We start from the raw sequence: 23,214 nt of genomic DNA, 5'->3' as shown, positions 1-23,214 counted from the left end.
CTGTGTTTGTAACACATGGGGATCTGGCATCACTGGTATTAATATATAAGTGTCATTCTGGGTTTATGTGTTAACGACATTCTATTCTTCTAACACACTGATAATCTCTTCATCTTAACGTGAAATCTATCGTTAGCTCGTCCCATATCAGACTTCCTTCAACCACATCCTCTCCCTCCCCCCCCAAAAAAAAAATGTGACTCGTTGCACCATTTCGTAATTGTGTGTTGTTTCGTTTTGAACGTCAATCCACTTTTTTAAATCTACCCACCAAATGACACAACCTCTTAATTAATTTAATTAATTCACAATTATTTCATTATTGCAAAACAACCCGTGCCTGATGTGTTCAGCAGAAAAGCGATGGTGAACGAGAGTGTGTGGCGGTCAGAGACTTGAGTGTGTGAGATGTGATCCAGAGGTCAGGGGTGTTCCCCTCCCAGCACGAAGGCTCTGGGTTCAACCCCCAGAGTCTGTAGTCTCACCTGTAGGACGCTGACGACCCCCAGCCCCTACCTGCTCCCCACGACCTGCTGTCCTGTCGTTCCCATAGTGACAGGTTCCAGGTGAAGCACAGGGGCTGGAAAGGTTGGCATCTAAGTCAATCCTGAGGTCCCTCATCTACCATGATTCAGCCCCAACCTCATTAACATAGAACAAATAAAACAACTTTAAAGGCTGAATGAATGAAGACATATTTATATATTTACATAGATATATACTGCATATCCATTTCATCAATGGTCCCGGTGTCTCGTTACTCATGTGTTCCAGCTTTGTTGAATACTCATTCTGTTGTTCACACCTGTGTTCCTCGTTATCAGTTTGATCACAACGTATTTGTAGTAGAATTCACACGCAGTAGAAAAATACGAACCGATCATATCCATGTTTCCCTCCAGGCCTCCAACACCTGGACGGCCAGACGCACGGACAACCCTTCCCGTGCCCCAACCCCCTGTCAGGGATCAACCCCCCCGCCGTCCCGCCCCCGTCAGTCCCGTGGCGAGGGCCTCCACCCCTCCCGGGCATGGAGCCCAACCACTCCTCCCCCTCCCCCCTGCTCTCGGGGGAGCAGCTGATCTACGCCATCACCGTGCCGCTGTCCACCTCCATCATCCTGGCCAACCTGCTCATCATCCTGGGCATCGCGCTCAACCGCACGCTGCACAACACGCCCAACTACTTCTTCCTCAGCCTGCTGGTGGCTGACCTGTGCACGGGCGTGGCCCTGCCCTTCGTCCCCTGGATGGGCCTCAACCGCCAGCTCAGCTTCGGCTCCTGCCTGGTGGCGCACGTCTTCCCCAACTTCCTGTTCCTGGCCTTCCTGCTCAACCTGGTGATGGTGCACTACGAGCGCTACACCTGCATCGCCAGCCCGCTGCACTACAGCCGGCTGTGGGTGCACCGCCGCTTCCCCCTGGCGCTGCTGGTGGTGTGGGCGCCGCCGCTGCTGTACGCCGCGCTGCCCGCCTTCGGCTGGAACAACTGGTCCGCCCCCGACTGGGACTACTGCTGCCCCACGGGCGGCGTCGGGGGCGCGGCGCGGCGGGCCGAGGAGGCGCGGCGGGAGGAGGAGGAGGAGCCGTGCGCGGCCAACGCCACCTCGTCCTTCTGCTGCTCGTACCGCCGCGTGTTCCCCAACGCCTTCATCTACCTGGAGGTGTACGGCCTGGTGCTGCCCGCCGTCCTGGCCATCGCCGGCATGACGGGCCGCGTGCTGTGGATCACGCGCGGCCAGCTGCGCGACATCTGCCGGCTGCACCGCTCGCTGGAGCGCGGCGCGGCGGCGTCGGAGCGCGAGCAGCGGCTGCAGCTGCGGTACGCGCGCTGCGTGGCGGCCGTGTCGCTGACCTTCCTGGCGTGCTGGCTGCCCTACGTCATCTACATGCACGTGTGCGTGGCGTTCCTGCTGAGCGAGACACGCTGGAGCTCCACCGTGCACATCGTGCTGTCGTGCACGGGCGTGGCCAGCATGGCCGTGGTGCCGCTGGTGCTGGGCATGGCCAACCGGCAGTACACCGACCCGGCCAGCCGCATCCTGCTCAAGCTGCGGGCGCGCTGGAGGACCGGGCGGCCGCAGCACGGCGAGGAGATCGCGCTCTAGGGGCCGCGGGGATGTTAGCGGCCGTCGGTGGGGGGTTACGTGCAAACTGGCGACTCGGTTGCCTCGAACGCAGCAGAGACACTCGGGTCCTGCTCGCTACCGGGGCCAGGAGAGGCAGCTTCCCCTGCCTCGTCTCAGCGGTGGGGACTGCGCCGTGCCTGGTTAGCTTTAAGTTTAAGGTAGCTTTGGTTTAAGCCTTAGACTTAAAGTTATGGAAATGCAGATCAGGGGGAAACAGACTTGTGACCTCTTTAACCTGCATGGTCTTTGTTCAGACAGGGAGTAATGCAGGGTTACCAACTTTGGGTTTTTGGCTGGAGTGAGACTCTGTGAAGTCTTATAATGCTTATATTATATCAGGCGAGGGAGCTGTTTCCGTCTGGGGGTGCGGACAAACAGAGTTGTTGACGGGGGGGAGCTGTAGTGCCGCTGCTATATAGCGCTCGTCCAGATCAAATCATCGGCAGAAAATTAACTTTTTTTTTTTTTTTTTGGCATGTCATTTGTTGCGTGTGCGTGAGAGCGTGAGATTGATGCTGAAAGCGTGAGTGTCATACCAGATGCGTGAGAGTTGGCGACTGGTAACGTTGCATTGGTGTTGACGTTAGCGGTTGAACGCATTTAAGGACCTGTCTGTGGTTTCTACAAGATATGTTTCCGATGTGGTTAGTGCACTCGTTTTACAAATTATTTTTGTGGACGCTTTTACACAAATGAGCAGTCCAGAAAACGCTCTAGCTGAAGACATCAGTGTTATGTCGGTGAAGCATCGAGAGATCCACATGTGCATGGATGGACAATTATTGAAGACCCTCACAATAGACATGGATATTGTGCTGTTTTCCTCAGCATGATTATTCCTTTGTACTGTATGTATTTTAGCCAGCTGAAATGATTAGAATTAAACCTGACTGAACAAGAACCATAATGTATTCCACTAATGTATAGTCACAAAATGGGGTTGAATATAATTGTGTCAAACTTTTTCCCCTAACGGGCTAAACCCTCTCGTATTAACACCAAAGTGAATTGGAAGGGGAATGTGATTGGAATGTCAATGTGAACAGGGTTTGGGAATCTGATTCTGAATCTGATGTGGCTGTTCAGGAGATTCCCAGTGTGAATACGAATTGACTGGGACTTTTGTTCCATTAGACTTTTCCTTTTGGTTGAACCACTTAAACCAGAGCGTCCACTGATGTGGAGGTAATCAGTTTAAAGCTCTCAGGCCTGGACGTGACGATTAATTGCTGTTACAGCTCCGGAGGTCCGCTGAGCGGATTGTGTTCAGTGGATTTCCCTGAAGCTTTGATTTGAGTCTTTGATAACCATGAGCCATGAGCCACCAGCTTGTCGTCCGTGTGTGTGTGTGTGTGCGTGCGTGCGTTTGCCAGGGGATTTATTTTGCTTGCATACAGAATGCAGTCAACAATGAAAAAAAGAACATTTTTCATGTCAAGAGTACATCCAAACTACTCATCCAAACAGGTGGTCGTGGTTTCATGTCCTAAATGCCAGGTTGAGTCACGGGCAGAACCTCCTAAATCAATCGATGATATTGATTCTGATCAATGGGGAATGGGCAGCCTGAACCAATGACCCGCTCACAGGGAGGTGATCCAGATTAAAGGCTGAATCGTTTCTCTAAAGTGCTGTGTTGATGTATGAGGTTGTGGATCGCTGCCCAGCTACTCCGCTGCCGACTCCTAACAAGACCAGAGGGTTGTGGGGTTAAATACTGCTCCCTCCTGCCTGGCTAGAGAACACATGAAACAGACTAAACAGTATGTCCCCCTAATGGGTTTTTAACGATAAGCGCTAAATTTCGGAGCTAACTTTAAGGGGGAAATGTTATTTACTCAGACAAATCTCCATGTCTAGGATTCAATAAGGTACCCTACCCTTATCTTATCTTAACAAACACAAAGGAACTAGTACAACCTTTAAAACAGGATTGTACAGGGTTTATATTGTTGATACATCAGATAAATATGTTGTTCAAATACACGATAAGACGGTTGGAACTGGAATCAACCGGTTCCTTCAGACTTTAACTGGAGTTTTTGGAAGGTTTGTAGAAAACATGCAACCGTCCCTTTGATAGGTAATGTTCATTCATACACAAGATACTTTCTGACGAGTGAACAAGAAGACGCAGCTTTTGAACCACGAAGTTCATTACCAAATGTTTTTCTTTTTATTCATCCCAACTTCATTCAAACATTGTTGACACACCTCACACACGAAAAATAAAGAACCTTAACCAGAGGTGCCAACACTTTTTCGGCTTGCAAGCTACTTTCAAAATGACCAGGTAAAAATGATCTACCTGCCTTAAAAAAATGCAGAAAATATATTTATCTATATATACTGAGTACATACTCTGATGACTTGCACTGAAAGGAGTCGGCCAGGTTTTCATAGTCCGGACAGTAGCTGCTGGTAGCTAGTCTCAAGCAGGCTTCCAAATGACCATCAGTCATGGCGGAACGGTATTTGGACTTAATAATCTTCATGTGGGAAAAGGCTGACTGCCATAAGTAGAGCCAAATAATGCAGTCAATGAGGTTGCACATTTGAAGTAAACCGCTCCCTTTGCGATCGAATGGTTGATCGCGCCCAACGTATTGGGCACCCCTGACCTAAACCAACCCCAAGCAACCAAAACACACACAATACCATAAAAGGAAAGAGAAACAATAGGTAATGTTTGGTATGAGCTGTGAAACGTAAACAAGGATTACAGTCTCAAGCACTATCACATACGTGGATGTGTTTCCAATTTTACAGGAAGAATGCCGCAAATGGGCAAACCAAAGTTTAGGCAAAACAGACTTTAGCCTGGTACAGCCTGGCTATAACACACATATTTGTGTTGTCATTGTGTTGTTTTTGATGTCACATCAGATCATCTGTCAATATCGATGTAACAGGAAGTCTCAGACACAAATCTCCCCGCCTCCACCTCTATGCGAATCAGCAGCCTCTTGGGGCAGACCGGGCTTGTTGCCGTGGAGACCTGAGGTTTAACGGGGGCCGTGTCGTTGTGGGGGCGTGTCTTCATGGTTTTAGCGTCTGCGTGTGCGAGGAAGGAGGACTGGGATTGGTTGGTATGTTGTCGAGATCTGAGCCAAAGAGAGGGCCGGTTTTCAATAAGCCGCAATAAAGAAACACGCCAAATCTGTACAGAAGTAACAGAAACATGACTTTACTTGACTTATTCATCTCAAAGTAAAGTTGCATATTGAAGTAATACATTGAGGTTACAACTATTGTTGTGAAAATGTCATTATTATTATTATTTTATTTGTATTTTTTATTATTATGCAAATAAAGTCTTACCTGACTATTGACGCATGTCGTCCATTCTTTAAAGAAGAAACACATAATTAACGTTTATGGCCATAAACATTAATTATGGCAATTTCACAAACACACACACACAAACACACACAGACATACACAATGACACACACACACACACACACACACACACACACACACACATAAACATAGACATACATAAACACAGACATACATAAACACACACACACACACACACAACCAGGGCAGTTGCTAGGAATTCTGGGCCCCCTGAAAGAATATCGGTGTGGGCCCCTCTCCCCCATTCATTGCCACCTTAAATGTTCTTGTTTTTCAGTGTTCTTGACGGTGCCTGGTGTAATACACCCAATTTGTTTCCTTTTTTACATTTAACGACTTAACAAGTCAGAGTATTATTATGTAAATGATGTATTATTAATTGTCTTATTCTCATTTCCCTGATTTGCAACACGTTATTACACCGCTGATTGCAAATACATTTTCAATTAACCACTCAACAAATAGGTGTGGGTATTTTATTGTATTTAACAATCAAGCACTGATATGCAAAAAACATGCACACAAAGGGCCCTAGGGGTGCTTGAGCCCCTGCCCTTTTTGCCTCGTATTAAAAAGTGCCCTCTGAGTGTTCTTCAACAATCGCGCCCGCAAAAGTGCTCGTCCGCGATCGAACGCCCCCCCCCCCCCCCGTCAACAATCGCGCCCGCAATAGCGCTCGTCCGCGATCCAACACCACCCCCCCCCACCGTCAACAATTCGGCACCTGCCCCTCAAAACTCCTGAGTGTGCACGTCCCTGGGAAGAACGAACCGCAGTGTGGACCAAACCATTTTTTAAGAAGGGGCAGAGGGGATTATTGGAATTATTAAAATTAGAATGTTGTATGATTTGTGGCTTTGTTTTAATTCGGATTCATTCATGTGAATAGATATTAGTTCAGTGTATGCATAATCATTTTGTCATAGAGGCTACTGGGGGCTGTGTGTGGGCCCTAGTGAGCTGTGGGCCCTTATAATTGTCATAACCTTTCCCCCCTATACGATGGCGCTGCACACAACACACACTGACTCCGCCGTCGGTGTGTGAATGTGTGCATGAATGGGTGAATGATAGACAATATTGTAAAGTGCTTTGGGTAAGTGCGCTATCTACATACACAACCATATGCATGCATGCTTGCACACACACACACACACACACACACACACACACACACAAACAAAAAGGTTCCTCCTCACACACACACACACACACACACACACACACACACACATCTACATACACAACCATATGCATGCATGCTTGCACACACACGCACACACACACACACACACACACACACACACACACACACACACACACCCACATTTCCCTCCTCACCTCCTCTCCTCCCCCTCCAGCAGCTGCCTGTAGGTGGCGATCTCGATGTCCAGCGCAATCTTGAGGTTCATGAGCTCCTGGTATTCCCGGAGCTGCAGGGTCATGTCCTGCTTGGCCCGGCGGCGCGCCTCCTCCAGCTGGGCTATGTTGTCCCGGGTCACCTCCAGGCTCTTCTGGCCGTCGCAATCCACCGCCTCCAGCTCCCTTTCCACAGAGTCCTTCTGTTGGGGCGAGAGACATAGAGAGAGAGAGAGAGAGAGAGAGAGAGAGAGAGAGAGAGAGTCAGGGGCGTGGCTTCTGATTGGACACAGAGTAATTGTGTAGTAGTAACTGATTGAATGGGTCAAGCCAAGTCATTGTATATAAAAAGCATGAGGTTGACCAAAGTGCTGTACAGCATGGGTAAATAAACACATCAATATGTTACTGTGCGGGTGTGTGCGTTACTGTTAAGGTGTGTGTGTCTAGGTGTGTGTGTCACTGTTTAGGTGTGTGTGTGTGTGTGTGTGTACGTTTGTGTGTGCTCATTACTGTGTGTGTTACTGTTTAGGTGTGTGTGTTACTGTTTGTGTCTACGTGTGTAAATGGTCCTCATTTATATAGCGCTTTTATCCAAAGCACTTTACAGTGTTGACTGACATTCACCCGTTCATGCACACATTCACACACCAACGGTGGCGTCAACCACGCAGGGCGACAGCCAGCGCATCAGGAGCAGTCAGGGTGAGGCGTCTTGCTCAGAGACACCACGACACTCAGCTAGGAGGAGCCGGGGATCGAACCAGCAACCTTGCGATTACCAGCCAACCCGCTCTACCTCCTGAGCTAATGCCGCCACGTGTGTGTATGTGTGTGTGTGTGTGTGTGTGTGTGTGTACCTTCTTCCTGAGGGCCTCCAGGTCCACTTTGAGTCTCTGGATGATCCTCATCATCTCTCCCAGGTCCTTCTTCACTCCGCGCACATCCTGCTCATGCTGCCCTGCTGACAGGACTATGGCATCCATCTACACACACACACACACACACACACACACACACACACACGTGGACAAACACACACACACACACACACACACACACAAAATCAGATCAGATGTACTTATTTATCCCAGACACGTGTCGCTGTGTGTGTGTGTGGGTGTTTGTGTGTTTATATGTTTGTGCCTACCTTTCTGTGTGTGTGTTTTCGCAAAGGTCTGTACCTGCCTGTGTGTGAGTGTGCGTCTGGGTGTGGCTGTGTGTGTGTCTATGTATTTGTTTTCACCTTCCCAACTTTCTGTGTTTGTGTGTGGCTGTGTGTGTGTGCGTGCATGCATGCATGCGTGCGTGTGTGCCTGTGTGTGTGTGTGTGTGTGTGTGTGTGTGTGTGTGTGTGTGCGTGCAGGTCTGCTCCTGCCTCCCTGCCTGTGTGTATCTATAGCTTCCTGAGCGTTTTGTGGTACTCTCATTGAGTTATGCGGGTCTACAAAGGGGCGATAACTGGATTTACCACTGGGGCTCAGACAGTAAGTGGCCCCTGGTTTCCATCAGAGTTCTCTGAGCTATTCTGGGGCCGTCCAGCCGTGTTCATCTTATTTACTGCTCTGCCTCAGCCTCTCAAGTGGATGAGGAGAGAAAGTGGTTTAAAGCGTCACTTCAACCCGTGAATCTCTGCTCCTTTCCAGTCTGATCGCACGACAGCAGATCTTACGGTAAAAGCACTGGAGGAGCGAGATACATTTTTTGGTGTGTTTGTGCGTGCCTGTGCGTGGTTGTCATGGCCTGGGCTTGTGTGAATTTCCCAGGTTTTGAATTAAATTCATTGTGAGAAAGGGAATGAAGTAGTAGACCGGCATCACTTCAGAGTTTACCTAGAATCTGCATAGCCAGCCCCTCCCACCCCTCCTACTTATTGTATGTTGTACATATTGGCACTTAATGTACACACTTATTGTATGTTGTACTTAGTTATAGTACTAAGTTGTGTAGTGTCTTATCCTAGCTGTCTTGTCTTGCACTTGGTTCTATGAACATCCTTACTGTACCGACAGTTGTATGTTGTTGTTTCTCTTTCTTCTGACAAATGAGTATTTTATAATAATTATGAAATATAAACATTCAAAAATTCCGTTATACAGCAATAATAATAATAATAATAAACAATTACAGATCATTTTTAAATTATAATCATAATAATTTCAGTAATGATCATAATTATAACCAATTAAAATACATCATCCTTATCATCATAATCAATAACACTATTCATATGCATACCATCTCCATAAGCTACCAGCTAGCCTAGCCTACGACCCAGTTCTTTGTTAGCCTAGCGATTCTGATAAAGCTGCCGTACCTTCTTCTGGTTCCACTGCTCCACCTCGTCACGGGTGCGGGCGGCCATGTTCTGGTACTGAGCCTTGACGCTGGCGATGATCTCATCCATGTCCAGCGACCTCTTGCTGTCCTCACGCACCACCACCGTCTCGTTATGCACTTGCGACTCCAGCTCCTTGATTTCCTAGCAACCGAAACCGCCAAAAAAACATTAAGTATAAAATATGAAACAAAGCAAAGTTTACTTTTTTAACTAAATGGAGGGTTTCCCTGTGTAGATCGAGGACAGAGGAAAGAGGTCTTTATTGTGTTTTTAACGTGGGATCGCACACGTATCATTTTAAGTGCCAAAACAGCCAGCAGGCATTTGCCATATTGCTGACCATCATTTTAAAGTGATAAAAAAATTGTGTTTCAAACTGCCGTGAAATTGTGACACAAACAAAGTCTATCAATCTAATAAATATTCTCAACTGTCCATGAGTCAGGATTTCCCGCCATTAAAATTAGGATGAATGTCATTGGCTCCTGGGAGCTGTCAATCCTGCCCACCTCTTCGTATCCGAGCCGAAGGAAGTCAAGCTCCCCCATGGAGTCCTCCAGGTCCAGAGCCAGCGCCACTTTGGAGAGGTGGCCGTTATCCACGTCCTGACACACACACACACACACACACACACACACACACACACACACACACACACACACACACAGACGAATATGTACAGATATACACACACACACACACACACACACAAGCACGCACAAACACACACACACAGATATAAATACATTTCAATTTTCGTTTACCTTGTAAATAACGCAATCTTGTCTTGTGTGTGTTAAATATTCACTCTTCCAATATGTAAATGTGACATCAGAAGGTGTGAGAGTCTATCAACTTCACCATCACTAGTACTAGTCGTGTCTAACTCAACCGGTGGAACCAAGCATTAACACTGCCTGCATTAGGGGGTTTGATTCCTTACCCCCCCCACGACCCACACCCCTCTTACACACTTATTATATGTTGTACGTCCTGGCACTTAGAACTAGTACTTGTATGGCATGTTATCCTAGCTGTCTTTGTTGTATACAGGGAATGGGTTAACCTAGTGATTGTTAGTGCTTGGCACTTGGTTGTATGAACATCCTCACTGTACCGACGGAGAGATATTGTTGTTTCACCTTCTTCTGACAAATGTACTTCTTGTAAGTCACTGTGTAAGTGTAAATGATTCTCGCTAGGGTCCCCTATGCTATGGATGTGTGCACTCACATACTGTAGAGACACTGGAGGAAATCCTCCTCCAAAAGGTTTATACCTATCAAAGAGGGTCTTGTGAACAGAGGGGGGGGTCTCCTCACCTTCTTGGTGATCATAAATTCGTTCTCCAGATCTGTCTTCTTCAGGAACTCTGCCTCGTACCTGAAACCCATTTAACAAGAAGGTACACATCTGACTGGGGCTCGCTTGTACTTTAAAACACACAAACCACGCTGTGACCTTCAGAGTTGAGTCAGGTTTCCCCGTGGATCCTGTGAGTTAGTTTGTATAGATTCAGGTCCAGACCCAGGCTCCGTCTGTCTTGCAGAGAGCCCCATCTCGAGATGGATGGACGGCCTTCTTCCCCCCACCCCCCATCTGTGTTCCCTCTGCACGGTGTCTGGTCTGAGGGGTGGGGGGGGGCTCTGTAATGTGTGCTGGTGGAGGAGGTGAGGGGACAGATTGGTGTTTGGAGCTGGAGACAGAGCACAGGAACCACGGGGAACTCAACCCAACACATGGCGTGATGGATCGGTCCTGGTCCCACTGAGCTGGAGACCCAGATGTATGTGTTCCAGCGTGGGGGGAGATGGACGTGTGTGTCTAGGTCTGGTGGATGGAGAGGTGGTTGTGGAAGTGTGGTCTGTGTGAGTCAGCACAGCGCACTGCTCTGAGCCACCATGCTCTGAACTATGGAATCCACATATTGAATAAAACGACCAAATCAAGTATCAAAATCAAAACATTGAATCAAGCTACTGAATCAAACCATTGAATTAACTTTACTCAAACTGTTGAATCAAACTTTCACATCGGATTCAAATATCCAATCAAACTGTCATATCAAGCCATCAAATCAAACTGTCAAATTAAACTATCAAACCGATCTGTTTAATCAAAATGACGGAGTGCGCATTCAAATGATTTAATGAACTATCGTATTGAATGTCAAATTGGGCTATTGAATCAAAATATTGAATCCAAATATTGAAAGAACTATTGAATCGGTGTGGGCGTTTGGTTGTTCAGCAACCAAAACATTTCTATGTGAAAGTTTGAATCAAATGTTTAATCGAAAGTGTGATTTGATCATTTGAATCAAAAGTTGTATTCAATATTTTGAATCGCTTGATTGATTAAAAAGTTTGATTTGAAAGTTTGATTTGAATTTGACGCCCCTCCCTCAGGTACCCACTTCTGCTTGCTGTCCTCCACCTCCTCCTGGCACTTTTCCAGCTCCGCCTCCAGCTTGAGGCGGTCGCGGGTCAGGCTCTTCACCTGCCTCAGGAGGTCCGCCTCCATCTCCTGCACCACCTGGTCGATCTTCCCCTCGTAGTCCTCCTGTTCCTTCAGGATCCTCAGCCGCGTCTCCAGCTTCTTTTTCTCCTCCTCGAGGTGCTTCACCTGGGAGAGGGGAGGGGGGAGGGTTAGAGAGGGGAGGGAGGGGAGATGGTGGGGGGAGGGAGAGGCACAGAGTTGGAGAGAGTGGAGGGGGGGACAGAGACGCAGTTAGAGAGCGGGGAGGGGGGGAGAGACACAGAGTTAGAGAGAGGGGGGAGGGAGAGAGACAGGGAGTTGGAGAGGGGGGGAGGGCGAGAGACAGAGAGGAGAGGGGGGGAGAGAGTTAGAGTTAGAGAGAGGGGGGAGGGCGAGAGACAGAGAGGAGAGGGGGGGGGAGAGAGTTAGAGTTAGAGAGAGGGGGGAGGGCGAGAGACAGAGTTAGAGAGAGGAGGGTGGGGAGAGACAGAGAGTTAGATAGAGGGGGGGGGGACACAGAGTTAGATAGAGGGGGGGACACAGTTAGAGAGAGGAGGGAGGGAGAGGAGAGACAGAGTTAGAGAGAGGAGGGAGAGAGAGAGACACAGAGTTAGAGAGAGGAGGGAGGGAGACACAGCATTAGAGAGAGGAGGGGGGAGAGAAGGAGGGAGGGAGAGAGAGGGAAAGAGCTACGAAATAGTAATCCAATTCAGTTGAGTCGAGTGGACTTTAACTGAATACAGTTTAAGACAGTGCGGTGTTCCCTGGCCGTCACTAGATGGCGCCACACACTTGGCCACCACCCAGCTGGTAGTTGTAACATGGAATGTCTAATATATCCCTCTAAGTCAGTGGTTCTCAAACTTTTTCGGTTTTCAAGCCCCACCTGCCCCAACACAATGCTAATGAAATACGCCAAGCTTAACATTGCCAAATTTATTGAAGTAACATCAAGTTACATCATGTTGTATCTAAATTCTAACTCAATAACATCAAATAACAGCAAGTTCAACAATAGAGAAAATAAAAGTGCAGCTGTGTCATAACTTGCATCAAGTTCAAAAATAGAGAAAATAAAAGTGCAGCTGTGTCATAACTTGCATCAAGTTCAAAAATAGAGAAAATAAAAGTGTAGCTGTGTCATGACTTCAAGTTCAAAAAAATAACTTATGAGACCTATCCCTGCGTGGCTGCAAAGCTGCAAGCTTAAAATGTTAAAATGTATTTCAAATTAAAAAAAAAATCATTATTAGTGACACATCTACAAAATATGCGAGCAGTGCCCCCGCCCGAGAAGCGAGCTCGAGTGTCAGCGGAGACACTATCGGACGGAGTCAACTAAAACCGTCAACAGTGGAATGATGTGCTTTTTTGCACGGCAATCTAAAGCACCACGCCAAACACCACTAGTGTAATTCCCCGGCGTTCCATCTTATGTGTCTAATTTTCCTTCAGGTGCGGGTCGGGCGTCGGTATCAATTTATAGTGGGTCTGGTCGGGTGCGGAATGTAATTCGCGCTACTGTCGGAACACGGGTCGGTTGTGGTTTTAAGTTTTGCGGGTAAGGACGGGTGCGGGTTTGCAAAATAAGAGCCGTGCAGGACTCTGCTCTCTGCTCTCAGAGAGAGAGAGAGAGAGAGAGAGAGAGAGAGAGAGAGAGAGAGAGAGAGAGAGAGAGAGAGAGAGAGAGAAAGCGAGCATGTGTGTGTATACATAGCCTACTGTAGGCCTACTCCATTTATACGAATTCCAATCAATTTCATATCATTATGCGCATGGCTATGGATATGTCCTCATGTAGGCCTATTAGTACATTTAAATGTTGTCCGAGGTCGCCCAGACCCTGACCACAACAACAGGATTTTATAAATATATTGATTGCAATTGGTTATTCAATTAAAAACGATTAAATTGTTTCAATGTTATTTCAAAATCGCCTTCATTTAAATAATTCGCCATTTAGATGTTGGGTTTTCTTTATGTTCGGGGCCTTGACGATGAACGACGTTTTTATTTTTTTAATGGTCGATCTAATTTACATTAATGACGTTGATTTATCAATTAGGAGGCCTTTCTTATCTGTGCACACGTTACGCCTATCTACTGTTATAACTGCTAATATTCCTCCTGTCATCCTCTTAGTATTCACCGGTACAGGAGGGGGGACGTTTTATGAACAGTTTTTTAAATATTTTTACCGTTTTGAATACAACAATACAATAGTAGGCCTAGTTATATATATTAAAATATAATAGTTGTTCTCCTATATTTCATAACTATCCGTGAAACCCTTATTCTATGTTAGGCTGACACAGTTACAGGCCTATCAGTATCCCATCACAATAAAGATTAGTTGCAGCCTTCTCCTTTCCCCTTTAAACAACCACAACAACCACAACAACGACAACAACATCAGCTGGCCCCAGACCTTGTCGATGAAGGCCACGAACTTGTCGTTGAGTCCGACCATCTGATCCTTCTCCTTGGTCTTGGCCGACTGGTCCTTGGGGTCCAGGTTGGAGCCGGTCGCTTGGCTCTTAAGGGCCCCAGACCGACTGGCCGGGGAGTAGGACTGGCTGCTGTACGACCCAGGTCTGGACATGACGACGGTAGGATAGAGGCCGCAGAGACATACCACCTCCGACGGGGCCACCTGCTTTTAAGCCGTCCCGGGACCAGCCCCCCCACCTCGCCTCAGAGGACCGACGGCCAATCAAGAGTGGCCGGGTGCGGCACTTCAAAAGGAAACGGAAATATTTTACAAGAAATTCGTGAATTTCCACATAAATCCTGTTTGTCCAGGGGGTGTGCCGCGCGTGGGCAGCCAATGGCGCCATGGTGGGTGGACAGGTGAAATAATTATACAGACCAAGAGGTATAAATAGGTCCCGTAATATCTCACACTTGCAAGTCACCACCGACCCAGACGCTCACCCATCCTCCTCCTTCCTCCGTCCAGTTCGCTCCTCCTACTTCTCCTTCCTCAGCTTCCGTGATGCCCAGAGACTCTGCGGGGAGTGTGTTCGGCGGGGCGGGGGGCCGAGGCACCAGGGTGTCCATATCGAGCCTGGAGGGGCTGCGCAACGCCATGCGTAAAGATCCCCAAAGAGACGCGGCTGCTGCGGCGCCCGCTGAAGTGGCCGCGGACGACAAGAAGACGATGCAGGGGCTGAACGAGCGACTGACCGGGTACCTGGCCCGGGAGCGCCAGCTGGAGGAGAACAACAAGAAGCTCCAGGATGAAATCGATGAGATTATTGCGAAGAGAGGCGTGCAGGACTGCCGCGACTGGAATGAGATCAAGAAACCGCTGGACGACCTGAGGAAGAAGGTGAGGCTCATGGGCAAGGATGCGTTCCTAAACATAGAAACATGAAATGTTTAGCATTACTAAATGTAGAAACAGGTGAACTTCACACTAGTTTGAACCAGAGCTCCCGCAGTCCGGGTCCTTTGTGCGTCAGGCTACTTTGACGCACAGATTACGCACATATTACGCACAGGTTTTTCGTAGATGGGGACGGTATAATGGCTTGGAAATCCAGACCCACATCTAGAAAGCTGCAGGGTCTGCCCGGTCTGGCTGTGTTGGTCGCTCGTCTGGCTGCTTTTGGTCGCTGTGGTCGCTGGCTGGCATGGTCGCTCAAAGTCTCTGGGTGGTCGTTAATCAGTTAATTTGCATGTTATTAACGTTTTTTGCACAGTTGAAAAGTACTAGAAAGCCCCAGGTCGCTCATTCAGCCATACCTCTGGTTCGTTGCTACCTATTTGCCGCCAAAAGGGTCGCGACGCTTTTATGGTCGCGACCTAGTCGATTGCGACTAGGTCGATTGCGTCAATAAGTGGTCGATTGCGTCAATAAGTTTGACTAAAAGAGCAAAATGGGGTAAATTAATGAAATAAAACAGGATACGATGACGATACTATTTTAACAGTGATGGCTTGTGTCCCGTTCCCAAAGGTCAAGGACATGACGATGGACATCGCCGATGTGCTGCTGAAGATTGACAACTCCAAGCTGGCCAACGACGACTTCCAGAACAAGTCGGTTTAATAACGATAATCTAAAGTAGCCTAAAGGAGCACAACAATGCGTATCGCACATAGCTATCATTTCTGAATTGTCTCTTTTTGTCAGTTAGTTGGTTAATTAGTTAGTTAGAATATTTTTTTTATAAAATGTTATAATTATATATTTTGAGCAATAGGCTACGACATCGATCAATTATAATGACCTCCGCTAGCTCTCTGCCGCTACATTTATTTACGAAGTTTAATAACAAACTTTTCCCGGGGCGCGCGCAGGTTGGATGCGGAGAATGAGTCGTGCCGCACAGTGGAGCGCGATCTGATTGGTCTAAAGAAGATCATGGACGACACCAATCTGCAACGCCTGCAGCTCGAGGGCCAGGTGGAGTCCGTGAACGAGGAGCTGGCCATCCTGAAGAAAGACCACGCCAACGTGAAGACACACACACACACACACACACACACACACACACACACACACACACACACACACACACACACACACACACACACTCTCTCTCTCTCTCTCTTAGCTGTCCATCGTGTTCGATGATGACGCTTGCTCCAGGGAAGGGGGTGGGGGAGGGGGGGTTCAGCGACGTTGACACTGAACTGTACACACACACACACACACACACACACACACACACACACACACACACACACACACACACACACACACACACACAGAGAGAGAGTACTGAGTACTTATTAGTGTAATACCTAGATACGTATATATATTTTGTATTTAAAATTTTGACTTCTTTATTGTTCACCTGCTTTGGCAATGTAAATGTTTATTTCACATGTCAATAAAGCTTTTTTTAATTGAAGAGAGAGAGAGAGTGAGAAAGAGAGCGACAGACAGACAGACAGACAGACAGACAGACACGCATACACAAAAAAGTGAAACAAACTGAATATAGTACATTTGAGATGGTAATTGGTGGAATGATTGATGAATAGTCAAAACCTCGACCGCACATTGGACCACATCAAAAACAATGTATGAGACCCAGGAATTAGTATAAAGCCAGAACTCCATGTTGTTGTTGATCCTCCCAGGAGGTGGAGGAGCTGCGGCAGAAGATCAGGGACTCTAGCATCACCGTGGAGGTGGACTCTCAGGAGTCCAACCTGGCCGAGACCCTCAACAAGATCCGGGCTCAGTATGACAAGCTGGCCAAGAAGAACCAGAAGGAGGCTGATGACTGGTACCAGAGCAAGGTACGCACGCATCATGCACCGGGCGTATGCTTGTTTGTACTTTTTTTTTTTCATACTCTTGTTTGTGCGTTTCTTTGTACATTTGTAGGTGTTGTAGGTGTTTTTTTGTTTGTTCGTTCATTGTTTTATTTGTTCACTTCTATCAGTAATCCATTCATCTGTTCATTTGCTCATCCATTTAATCACCTGATTGTCCAATTCCTTTTTGCCATTTCCATTTTTCGACACTTAACAAATGTAGATTTGTTTTGTTATTTCAAAATCCATCAACCTCTCAATCGTCTTCTTCTTCGTCGTTACTCAACCTCCTTATCTCTCTCTCACCCCCTCCCTCTCTTCCCACCTCCCCCTTTAGTTTGAGAACATCAAGGTGAAGGAGGCCCAGAACACAGAGGCACTGCAGTCGGGGATGTCAGAGCTCAATGACCTCACCAGACAGAAGCAGATGCTGGAGCTAGACATACAGTCTATGATCCGCATGGTACACACACCACACCACACACACACACACACACACACACACACACACACACACACACACACACACACACACACACACATTCCTTTCCCTGATGAACACCTGGAACCTTTATTATCAACACACAGCAAAGAGGGGTCCAGGAATGTGCGTGTGAGTGTGTGTGAGTATGTGTGTGTTTGTATGGAAGTGGGAGTGGGAGGGAAGGTTGTGGGGAAAAGTTGAAGAGTAAAAAAACATATTTTCCGTTTGTTTTTCACTTTAACATATCGCTCAATTAATATATTAATGTGTTTATATTAGTTATAATATAATCTGTCTCTCCTGGGGTCTCTCTCTCCCCTCTCTCTTCTCTCTCTCTCTCTCTCTCTCTCTCTCTCTCTCTCTCTCCCCCTCCCCTGGTGTCTCTCTCCCCTCAGATCCGCTCCCTGGAGGAAAACGTGCAGGAGACAGAGGAGCGTTACGGCAGTGAGCTGTCTCGCCTGCGGTGCATCCTGCAGGGCCTGGAGGCGGAGCTGGGCCAGCTGCGGGCCCAGGTGGGGCGCCAGGTGGAGGCCTACCAGGATCTGCTCAACGTCAAGATGAAGCTGGAGACCGAGATCGCCATCTACCGCGATCTCATGGCCGACATCTTCGCCGACGAGGACAGGTCCGTCCCACGGCCGTTGTTGTTGTTGTTGTTGTTGTTGTTGTTGAAGGAGAAGCGATGTAGGACGATGTTATGTAGGACGGCTGTGTCCACTCGCGGGCAGCTCAGTGTTCCTCCACCCAGGGGAACACAAAGCAGAGGGGTTCTACTGGAGGCCGCATCATATAGTCTGCTTCTGTGCTCTTCTGCGTCCACAGCTTCGAGTTTTCTTTACAACAAGCGTTAAACAGCGGTAAGTCCTGGTCACAGCTCAGAGAGATAGAGAGTGGTCTCTCTCGCTAGTTCTGTTGAATCATTTCAGACCACCCAAGTGATTTCACCTGCAGAAATCAGCCGCTGCTTTTTGGCTTCACCCCATAAATCTGCATGCCACCGCACACTTGACCTTATGCAAATAACCACACAAAATGAAGCGCTCTCTCTCTCTCTCTCTCTCTCTCTGTCTTCCTCATTCTTCCCTCTACCACTCCCTTACCCTCTGTTCTCACCCTCTCACCCTGTCTCTTTCTTTTTCACCCCCTCTCTCCATCTCTCTCTCTCTCTCTCACCTACTATCCTCCCCCCCTCTCTTTTTTCTTGGTGGTTCTGATACTAAACCTCTTCTGTCCCTCTGAAGAACCGCCGCAGCCTGACCGGGAGGGTGGAGGAGGAGGAGGAGCAGGAGGAAAGGGCGCGGACAACCAGCAGGAGGAAGAAGGTAAAGAAGATGGCGGACTCGTTGGGTCCGAGAGCGCCCCACCGCTGACGCCGTTGGCGAAGGAGGAGGCGGACGGTGAGGTCTCAACGGCGCCGGGAAACGCAGCCGAAAAAAAAAAACAGAAAAAAAAAAAAGCTAAGAAGAGTTCGAGTTCATCTTCGTCTTCTTCTTCTTCCTCCTCCTCCTCTTCCTCCTCATCCTCTGAGTCGGAGAAGGAGGGAGAGAAACCCATCCAACCGGATGAAGCAAAGCCCGATCAGACATCTTGAGCTTCTCTATGATTGGCTGTCTATATTTAAAGCCGTAGCTCTGAACCTGCTACAGAGATGTGTGTGTGTGTGATATCTTTATGGTGAAATAAATACAGTTGGGGTCCAAAGACTGTTGTTGTTGTTGTTGTTGATTCATGGTCCCTTAGAAATGAAACAATATAATAAGTATAAGATATAATAAGTGATGTATTATAGCTATATTCAAATTGTATGCAGCGTTCTTATTTCCTGAGCAGAATCCTCTGCATGTAGCTGTTTCTTTGCTTCGTCTTCATAAACTGCAGAATCTCAACAAGGTGGTGGTTGTAGGACAAACCTTTCGAGGCTAATAACTGTTATGATGGGTCGGCTCCTTTAACGTACCAGGGTAGTAGACTAACCTAGTTAACTAGTGAAGATAACAGCTCTGCTCCTTTAACGTACCAGGGTAGTAGACTAAGCTAGTTAACTAGTGAAAGATAACATGATGGGTCTGCTCTTTTAACGTCCCAGGGTAGTAGTCTAACCTAGATAACTAGTGAAGATAACATCATGCTCTTTTAACGTACCAGGGTAGTAGTCTTACCGGGGTCATCCCTATGTTCCCTGGGTCCTATGTTCCCCGGGTTGTATGTGACCGGGGAACATAGGACCCCCCCTTTTTAAAAAAGGGTCCTACGTTAAGGTGACCAGATTTCTGAGACAAAATCCGGGGACATTTTCGGTTCAGTGGTGTAAAAACCACCAAACATGTAGTGTTTTTGTCATAGAAAAACTAAAACGGGGACACTGCCCTTACCATTCACAAAGCAGTTTCTCTCACTCTATTTATCCAAAATTGCTAATTGATTAATAATTACAGACGGGATTGTTGGGGGGGGTGGGGTACGGAGTGTTCGATTGCGGGCGGTCAGGATTGTTGACGGGGTGGGGGTGGACGTACCGAAGTTGCATGATTGGTTCGCACGTTAGCAGGGAGACCGTCAATGCGTGAGTAATTGGACATCCAGGCGCTGCTATTATGACGGGAACAATATAGATATGGGGAACAAATATAAAGACAGTATTTTGGGGGCCCCAGGCCAAAAGGCCTCTATGGGGCCTTCTATGGGGCCTGGGGCTCCAGGCAAGTGCCTGGTTTGCCTAACAGTATGGTCCGCCCCTGCGTATAGTAAGCAATTTGCTTTCGACTGAATGCAACCCAACACCAAAACCATCAACTTCAGTCTTGTTCTCTCTCGTTTTTGTTTTGTTTTTCCTTTCTGGATAGGCTTCCTATGAATTTAACCACAGTCACTACATCAATCAGTCAACGTATTTTCTTTCCTCCGGTGGTGGGGGTGGAGGTGAAGCTTTGTTCTGTGTGCTACCTTTGCGTGATGAGAGGTCTGAATAAGCTTCCTATGAATTTAACCACAGTCACTAGAACAATCAGTCAACATATTTTCTTTCCACCGGTGGTGGGGGGAGGAAGTTTTGTTCTGTGTGCTACCTTTGTTTGATGAGAGATATGGATACGTTTCCTCATAGCTTTCTCCGGGCATGCCTTAGAAAATATTGTTTCGCTTTTTAGAATCCAAAATGATTGAATAATTATTAATCTTTTTTTTTACATGTTAAGCTCTAGAGCTCCAGAGCCACTGTCCGCAGTTCTGTGACGTTGGCTCATCTTGTACTGCCACTAGGAGGCGCTGCAGACACTAATGAAGAGAAAGCGGTCTGTTGCAACGTGTGCTGATGCTGATCTTCTGCCCGTCTTTAAATATTTTCCCCCCACAATGTTGCAGTTGAGGCTTTCAGGGGGTCTCAAATGTCAATCAGGGGGTCTCGCCCACTGTAACCATCTCTCCTTCAGGCTCGTCTCTGTTGTTCATTGAGACTCAGTGCAGCCCTCTTCATCCCCTTCAGCTCCACCTGTCCAGAGGAAGAGATGTCACAGCACCCCCAGCGTCTAGACCCCGTCGTGGAGAGTTCACCTACGAGTGTTCTTCATGGACCCATCGTCCCCATGAATAATCATTGGATGGTGTCAATAAATGTAGTGGTTCATTCAACTCGTGTCATCTGGTTTAAATGTAGACAAGGTCAACTGATGGAGAAACTGGGTCCAAAAAGTTTTCCAAGAGCCAAAGAACACATTCATTTTTTCGCCTTTCACGCACATGACAGACATACCACAATAGAAAGATGGGATTTTTTTGTAAGTGATTTAATTTTTAATCTCTACAAGGTGGTGATTGTAGGACAAACCTTTCAAGGCTAATAACTGTTATGATGGGTCGGCTCCTTTAACGTACCAGGGTAGTAGACTAACCTAGTTATCTAGTGAAGATAACAGCTCTGCTCCTTTAACGTACCAGGGTAGTAGACTAAGCTAGTTAACTAGTGAAAGATAACATGATGGGTCTGCTCTTTTAACGTCCCAGGGTAGTAGTCTAACCTAGATAACTATAGTGAAGATAACATCATGCTCTTTTAACGTACCAGGGTAGTAGTCTTACCGGGGTCATCCCTATGTTCCCCGGGTCCTATGTTCCCCGGGTTGTATGTGACCGGGGAACATAGGACCCCCCCTTTTTAAAAAAGGGTCCTATGTTCCCCGCTTTTCCCAAAAAGGGTCCTACGTTAAGGTGACCAGATTTCTGAGACAAAATCCGGGGACATTTTCGGTTCAGTGGTGTAAAAACCTCCAAACATGTAGTGTTTTTGTCATAGAAAAACTAAAACGGGGACACTGCCCTTACCATTCACAAAGCAGTTTCTCTCACTCTATTTATCCAAAATTGCTAAGGAATTGATTAATAATTACAGACGGGATTGTTGGGGGGGGTGGGGTACGGGTTTGCGGGCGAATGATGAATGGCACTCATTGTAAGGCGAGTGGTAGAATATAGGTTCTACCTGCCACCTGTTAGTCCAGGGTTTGATTACCAACTGAAACACGTATAGTCAGTGGCGTACTTAGCCCTTTGGGGGCTCCAGGCAAAGGTGACCAGAATTGTTGACGGGCGGGGGGGGGGGAAGTGAAGAGTGTTCGATTGCGGGCGGTCAGGATTGTTGACGGGGTGGGGGTGGGCGTACCGAAGTTGCATGATTGGTTCGCGCGTTAGCAGGGAGACCGTCAATGCGTGAGTAATTGGACATCCAGGCGCTGCTATTATGACGGGAACAATATAGATATGGGGAACAAATATAAAGACAGTATTTTGGGGGCCCCAGGCCAAAAGGCCTCTATGGGGCCTTCTATGGGGCCTGGGGCTCCAGGCAAGTGCCTGGTTTGCCTAACAGTATGGTCCGCCCCTGCGTATAGTAAGCAATTTGCTTTCGACTGAATGCAACCCAACACCAAAACCATCAACTTCAGTCTTGTTCTCTCTCGTTTTTGTTTTGTTTTTCCTTTCTGGATAGGCTTCCTATGAATTTAACCACAGTCACTACATCAATCAGTCAACGTATTTTCTTTCCTCCGGTGGTGGGGGTGGAGGTGAAGCTTTGTTCTGTGTGCTACCTTTGCGTGATGAGAGGTCTGAATAAGCTTCCTATGAATTTAATGAAGTCACTACAACAATTTGTTTGTTCTGCGTGCTACCTTTGTTTGATGAGAGATATGGATACGTTTCCTCATAGCTTTCTACGGGCATGCCCTTAGAAAATATTGTTTCGCTTTTTAGAATCCAAAATGATCGAATAATTATTCATCTTTTTTTTTATTTATTTTTTTTACATGTAAAGCTCTAGAGCTCCAGAGCCACTGTCCGCAGTTCTGTGACGTTGGCTCATCTTGTACTGCCACTAGGAGGCGCTGCAGACACTAATGAAGAGAAAGCGGTCTGTTGCAACGTGTGCTGATGCTGATCTTCTGCCCGTCTTTAAATATTTTCCAGAGCCCCCCACAATGTTGCAGTTGAGGCTTTCAGGGGGTCTCAAATGTCAATCAGGGGGTCTCGCCCACTGTAACCATCTCTCCTTCAGGCTCGTCTCTGTTGTTCATTGAGACTCAGTGCAGCCCTCTTCATCCCCTTCAGCTCCATCTCTTCCAGAGGAAGAGATGTCACAGCACCCCCAGCGTCTAGACCCCATCGCGGACAGTTCACCTACGAGTGTTCTTGATGGACCCATCGTCCCTATGAATAATCATTGGATGGTGTCAATAAATGTAGTGGTTCATTCAACTCGTGTCATCTGGTTTAAATGTAGACAAGGTCAACTGATGG

At 47.4% G+C, this 23,214-nt stretch overlaps 3 protein-coding genes across 3 annotated transcripts in view; 2 read left to right on the top strand and 1 right to left on the bottom strand.

Annotated features, from left to right (window-relative positions):
* The window catches only part of gpbar1 (G protein-coupled bile acid receptor 1), a gene marked incomplete at both ends in the record, with an annotated part of 2,383 nt that extends 276 nt beyond the window's left edge, over positions 1–2,107 (top strand). Inside the window, 2 exons of the mRNA XM_084487987.1 lie at positions 492–588; positions 966–2,107. Coding sequence (XP_084344113.1) covers positions 492–588; positions 966–2,107 — 1,239 coding nt within the window. The remainder of the gene's footprint in view (positions 1–491; positions 589–965) is intronic.
* Positions 2,108–6,828: 4,721 nt separating this feature from the next.
* On the bottom strand, positions 6,829–14,271 carry LOC311369677 (keratin, type II cytoskeletal 8-like; the record flags this gene model as incomplete). Its single annotated transcript, XM_084487899.1, has 7 exons — positions 6,829–7,053; positions 7,711–7,836; positions 9,168–9,332; positions 9,701–9,796; positions 10,514–10,574; positions 11,608–11,816; positions 14,098–14,271. The coding sequence occupies 7 exons, from the start codon at positions 14,269–14,271 to the stop codon at positions 6,829–6,831; spliced, it is 1,056 nt and encodes a 351-aa protein (XP_084344025.1).
* A 393-nt stretch (positions 14,272–14,664) lies between these two features.
* On the top strand, positions 14,665–20,955 carry LOC311369786 (keratin, type I cytoskeletal 18; the record flags this gene model as incomplete). Its single annotated transcript, XM_084487986.1, has 9 exons — positions 14,665–15,000; positions 15,631–15,713; positions 15,975–16,131; positions 16,764–16,925; positions 17,281–17,406; positions 17,823–18,052; positions 18,250–18,284; positions 18,669–18,824; positions 20,909–20,955. 9 exons carry the CDS (start codon positions 14,665–14,667, stop codon positions 20,953–20,955), a joined length of 1,332 nt encoding a protein of 443 aa, XP_084344112.1.
* Between the last annotated feature and the right edge of the window lie 2,259 nt (positions 20,956–23,214).

The sequence above is a fragment of the Micromesistius poutassou genome, assembly GCF_964030765.1.
Source record: "Micromesistius poutassou genome assembly, chromosome: 24".
Taxonomy (NCBI): Eukaryota; Metazoa; Chordata; class Actinopteri; order Gadiformes; family Gadidae; genus Micromesistius; species Micromesistius poutassou.
This window is presented reverse-complemented; position numbering and strand designations above follow the sequence as displayed.